Source organism: Parambassis ranga, chromosome 20 (genome assembly GCF_900634625.1).
Source record: "Parambassis ranga chromosome 20, fParRan2.1, whole genome shotgun sequence".
In the NCBI taxonomy this organism is placed as follows: Eukaryota; Metazoa; Chordata; class Actinopteri; family Ambassidae; genus Parambassis; species Parambassis ranga.
The window spans coordinates 11,707,758-11,713,529 of NC_041040.1; the positions used below are offsets into that span (position 1 = coordinate 11,707,758).

Here is a 5,772-nt window from a genome sequence, read left to right on the forward strand (position 1 = left end):
CTTCGGCCGGTGGCAGCTCCCTCTCAGGGAGTCAGAGGGACCCGCAGCGCGCCCCGCGCTCCGTGGACGCTCCGTGGACGCTCAGCAGATGTTACACTTGTCTCTCATGTTTTCTCCCTTTTTTATGTGACGTTAGATTTGGTGTTTTTCTAGCTTTTGAACACACTGTAAAGGTTTGTTGAACAACTTCTTCGGGCTCGCAACTGCTGCATTCAAGGTCAGTATCACAACAGGTGGTGCGGAGGACAAACTAAAGAGCGTGACCGTGTGGCATTTCCACGGCAGGCATCTCACCCAGAAAAAAAAACAAAAAAAAAAAACAATGAGAGATTCATTTACGTTTGTTTCATTCGGCGTGAAAACAAACAAAGAAAATGGTTTAATGGTTTAAATGTCTGTGTTAAAAAGCAGCCTACTCACAGAGGGCTGAATAAATTCAGTGGAGAGAGTTTAGTTAAAAATAGCTTTGTTGATATCTTCACCTCTGTGGATTCTCATCAGACCAGCTGTCCTCTGTTCTCTGCATGATAAAAGACAAAAGTGTCCAATAAACCATCAGATAAAAGTCCTCACTGATCAGACATTATTCAGTAGTAGTAGTGGAAAAAAATAGCTCAAGTACTAAGTACACTTCTGGTGCTGTATTGTATTATATAAATATAAAATAAAATAAAATCGATAACTTTATGTTGGGTCAAACTATCCATTGACGAGCTACAATAAAGTCTGATAGAACCTCATCTCATAGATGTTTGTGTGGATATTTCTGAATCCAAGTCCACCATTTTCTTCTTCTTTTACCATTAAAGCAGCAGCTGGGGAGGCTGAAACTTAACGAAGAAGAAGAAGAAGTTTAGGTGGCACACTGTCCTCTTACAAATAAAACTACTCACCAGTTTACAAATGGACCGGAATACTAGCACAAGTACTTGGGGAAGGATATAAAATGATTTAGTTTTTACACTACAACATTTTCACTTAAAGAAAAGCGTTAACATTTTAACATGTGGGTCTAAGTAGACTGACTCACTTTTGGAGCCAGCCTCAAGTGGCCACTTGAGGAACTACAGCTTTTGTACTGTCTTCATTTGACCTTGATCATCTGACTTTATTTTGAATATTTCTGCAAAATCAGCATGTCCATCAAACAAATCTAATAAAATATGAATGCAGTCAGAACACAGTAAAAGTGTCATGGCTGTTTACAACATCACAGGAAATGCACGTCTCTCTTTACTTTCCACCTCCGACAATGTCACATGCAGCAGGAGCAGATGTTCGCGCCTGGCCGTTTCCTAAATTAAGAAAGGCCACGTTGAGAAGTCTATTTTAGTTTAGGAATAATGGAAGACATGTCTCTCATATAAACATAGCTGCTGGTTCAGGACACAGTTTAATAGTCCTCCTTTCCTGGGGTGATACATTTTAAAGACACCCTGTGGCCCAGCTGCTGTCGGTGCAGACACCTGCAGATGAGGCATGGGCCGCTCTAACTTGTGGTTTTCTTGTCTGCATCAGCATGGGGATCAAAGCTGCTCTTCCCAAGTATGAGATCTACTTCTACAACACAGTGCTGTGTCTGGCCATGTTCTGGGCAGCCAGCTGGATCTTTGAGGTGTCCTGCAGTGAGTATGCAAACACACACACACACAAAGATACATGCTGGAATCTATAAAGTTTCTATAAACTACAATCAAACTGCTCCTCACATCAATTTCCTCACTGGCTGCATCCCACTTTGCTATGTTTGTTGTCTTTGTTATTAATGCATTTAAAAAAAAACGGTTATTTTGGGGTTCCATGTAAGTTTAGATATCATAGAGACAGCACAATGTGCAGTATATAGCCACAGTGTCACTGTGTGAGGGTGAAGACTCGGAGTTATGCAGACCATGCTGAGGAGATCAGGTGTCAGTATTAATACCACGGAGCACAGGAAGAAAATAGGTCCTAACAAAGGTTTGAATTCAAAGAGAGTTTTTTTGTGTATGTCACCATTTTTCAGGCAATGCGAACAGAAAGACCTTTAAAACCAGCGTGAAGCCTGGATGGTACTACTTTGGGAGGAAAATGGTAAACAGAGAGAGCTCACAGTTCATCAACACGTTCATCACAAATGTAGAAATGTCTTATGTTTTTTATTTACTCACGGCTCTGCAGGATACGGCTGACTTTGAGTGGATGATGTGGTTTTCCACCTTCAGGGAGCACATCCTGTTTGCTCTCTCTGGTCATGTGCTGTTTGCAAAGATCTGCTCCATGCTGGCTCCACAGGTGAGAATAATGATGGATTAACAGTTTAAATTCTAACCTGGTCCTGTTGATTACATGTAGTCAATAAATTAAACATTAAACAAAAAAATATGGCTGCAGGATTAGGAGGAGAGATAACAGCTGAGGGTTTCTTGATCTTTTGTGCTGTCTCGCACACAACTTACGACAAGCCCGTCACCGAGACCTGGTCCCTGCAGTTCTCCAAAAGACACACAGATGATCCAGCTGCTGTCATGCTGGTTGGTTGTTGGATGACATCAGTGTCTATAGACACAAACACAACCAAAAAGCATGAGAAATGAACATTAACCCTTCCCAGAAATGAGTTAAATTGACATTAGGTTAAAGTTTCTCCCACCGTGGGGTGTCAAGTATTTAGTGCCATTTTAAACCTTCTTTGTTGCAGTTTATTATAACAACATTGCACAGCAGCTTTTTATGACGCTAAACAGCGGATGATGAACAGGACCAGGGGGACCGACACAAGCTTCATCCCTTGTCTTGGTAACCTGCAGCCTCACTGTGTGGTTTGTGTCCCCTCCCACAGTACAGGTCCTTGGTGTACATGGTGTATGGTCTGCTGGCTGTCTGGACCAGTATGGGGTGGACCTACGTCACCCTCATCCTGTCACACTGCATCCTGCTCTACAGCATCTCCTTGGTGAAAATCCGCTGGCTCTGCTTCGTCACTGGTCTCTGCACCCTCGCCACGTTCAAATGTGAACCCTTTGTGTCCTGGCAGGTAATCACCAGGCGAAATGCCACACGTGTCGCTCTCACTGTGCGGGTTTGTAACCGTTTCCTCTGCACATATATAGGCAGGTTTTGTGGAGGGCGACTTTGAGCTGCGTCACATCCTCTTCTATGGAGGTTGTGGGTTTACAATCATGCGCTGTATGAGCTTTGCTCTGGAGAACTGTGAGAGGAAAGATGGGAATTACAACATCCTGGAGCTGCTCAAGTACAACTTCTACCTCCCGTTCTTCTATTTCGGTCCCATCATGACCTTTGACAAATTTTATCTTCAGGTGAGTTAATCAACAGCAGGCTGTGGAGAGCAGCCTGGCTCTGTCTGGCCCTCTCTGTGTGTTGAGACATGCGTCTGCTGCCCTCTGCAGGTTAACAAGTCCGACCTGACCAGGAAAGAGTGGGAGGTGTGGAACATCAACCTGCAGGCTGTGATCTACCTGGGAGTCATCATCGTAGTGGATGTCCTCTTCCACTTCATGTACATCCTCAGCATCCCCACCGACATGAAGCTGCTGAAGCACCTCTCTGACTGGGCTCTAGGTGGGAACATCAAAGATATGCTGCTTTATTTACACCCTGGAAGCATTAAGGGAGCTATTTATTCACGTATGTGTACTTGTGTTGTTTCCAGTGGGCCTGGCTTACTTTAATCTGGTGTATGACTGGGTAAAAGCTGCTGTTATGTTCGGAGTCATCAACACCGTGTCCAGACTGGACCATCTGGAACCGCCCAGTCCACCAAAATGCATCACGCTGCTCTACGTGTTCTCTGAAACGTGAGTGGTCACATCTGGAGCAAAGCCATGTTTTAAACGTGTGATGCTAACCCTGGTGTTATTTTGCTTGTAGCCACTTTGACAGAGGGATAAATGACTGGCTGTGCAAGTAAGTGTCAACACAGCTTAATGTTCTGAGTAAAACACAGAGGTTCTGATGGAGCGTTCATCCACAGGTATGTGTACAATCACCTAGGAGGAAAGCATGAGAACATGGTGGAGGAGCTGGTGGCGACACTGTGCACCTTCGGCGTCACCATCCTCTGGCTGGGTCCCTGTCAGGTGGTTCTGCTCTGGGCTTTCTTCAACTGTTTTGGTCTAAACTTTGAGTTGTGGACGGCCAAGTTTTTCTCCATGGAGCCATTTGCCACTTTTGAGGTTTGTTGGTGGAGCTTTGTTTTTACAGTCCAATAAAGATGTTCATGTGTTTGTAGAATAATAATTATCTGTTTACAGATGGCCATGTCTGAGGCAATGTCCCGCCGGATCAGAGCCGTCTTCAACACTTTTAACTTCTGGTGCATCGTGCTCTACAACGTTCTGGCCTTGAACAGTTTGGACTTTGCCAAGCTGGTCACCAAGCGGCTGCTTCTCAAAGGTACTCATCTACATTTGTCTTTTTAAAGAATTGAATTTCTGTTAACAACAAATGAACATCTGTCACAGGCTTTCCCTTTACTACCATCATGGTCATGTTCGTGACATACTGCTTGGTCCAAGTGATCAAGGAGCGAGAGAGAAGACAGGCCCTTATTGATGATCCTGATCCTCTCCCTCCTCCTCCACCTCCAAGTGCTGCCACCGCATCCACCACCACCACCACCATCACAGCTACACCTTCACCGGCACCTGCTGCTTCACCTGTCACCGATCCCAGCAAGGAAAAAGCAGAGTAGATACATGATGGCTCAGTGTGAAGTAGTGCTGTAGAAAACCATATTTACTGTAAATAAATCTAACAGTATTTATACCTAAAGGAGGATTTGTACCTTAATAAAAAAACATACGTACCCATATACTGCAGGAAGAACACTGTAGGCGGACTGTGATTTTCCTGTTAATCTGATAATAAACAGCAAAGACTTTCTGAGCTCTTTGAATGTGACTGAATGTTTTTTTTTACACTACATGAGTCAGTCCTGCTGAGAGGTGTTTCTCTTGGGTTACATCAGCAGCTGGCCATTGAACTCCTGTTTAATCCTTCGACACTGGAAACACTTTTAAGACCGTCCAATGGAAGAATTTCACCTGTGGTGAATCCATACTCGAACCTAAATGGTACAATAAAAGGTATTTAGTGACATTAGAGGGCGGATTCACACACATATCTATATCTATGTGACTGTATATTTATAAAATAAAACAACTTTGGGTAAAATCCACACAAGCTTTTACAGGAATAAACAGCTTTTCACTTTCCAGTTTAGTTAAGGAGCGAGTAGTACATTAACATTAGCATTTAGCTTTAGCAAATGTGGGTGTGTATCATTCTCTAAGAAGGCTAGCATAAAATTGCTTGATTTACTTCAGATAAGCTGAAAAACTTTTATATTTACTTTCAAATGTTGGTCTATGTATAACAAAATTCACAACACCAATACCACAAGTAGGCCTTCCATTTATAATGTAAAAGTTACCATAGTTATTTCTATTTCTATATGTCATTGTCATTATTTTAGACATATGTGTTGTTGCAGTGTCACTGATGGAAATGACACACAGACCTCTGACTGTGCTGGCGCAGCATGTGTGGAGCAGGTTGCTGCCATGTTCATGTAGTAACACGACAAAATGGGAAATTGATCATGGTCACACTAAACATTCACCTCTACAGCTCACCGTGACTCATGCTGGACATTTTTCCCATGATGCAATGTGTCAGCTGTCTGAGAGTTAGGTGGGTAGGGGTGGGGTTGGAGGCGGGAAAAGGGGACAGAAGTGTGGATATTGCGTTTCAAGTTCCAGAATAAAG

General features: G+C 43.4%; 1 protein-coding gene across 1 annotated transcript; it reads left to right on the forward strand.

Annotated features, from left to right (window-relative positions):
* On the forward strand, positions 1 to 4,900 carry hhatlb (hedgehog acyltransferase like, b). Its single transcript, XM_028433007.1, has 12 exons — positions 1 to 217; positions 1,519 to 1,625; positions 2,006 to 2,073; positions 2,161 to 2,274; positions 2,822 to 3,016; positions 3,093 to 3,302; positions 3,393 to 3,564; positions 3,656 to 3,800; positions 3,874 to 3,909; positions 3,977 to 4,178; positions 4,257 to 4,398; positions 4,467 to 4,900. The coding sequence occupies exons 2-12, from the start codon at positions 1,520 to 1,522 to the stop codon at positions 4,694 to 4,696; spliced, it is 1,620 nt and encodes a 539-aa protein (XP_028288808.1). The 5' UTR covers positions 1 to 217; position 1,519; the 3' UTR covers positions 4,697 to 4,900.
* The last annotated feature ends 872 nt before the right edge of the window (positions 4,901 to 5,772 follow it).

Excerpts from the sequence above, each read along its gene's own strand:
- hhatlb (XM_028433007.1), top strand. The coding sequence starts at position 1,520 with ATGGGGATCAAAGCTGCTCTTCCCAAGTATGAGATCTACTTCTACAAC. Across the intron at positions 2,074-2,160 it reads ACTACTTTGGGAGGAAAATG|GATACGGCTGACTTTGAGTG; the intron begins GTAAACAGAGAG and ends ACGGCTCTGCAG. Across the intron at positions 2,275-2,821 it reads GCTCCATGCTGGCTCCACAG|TACAGGTCCTTGGTGTACAT; the intron begins GTGAGAATAATG and ends CCCCTCCCACAG.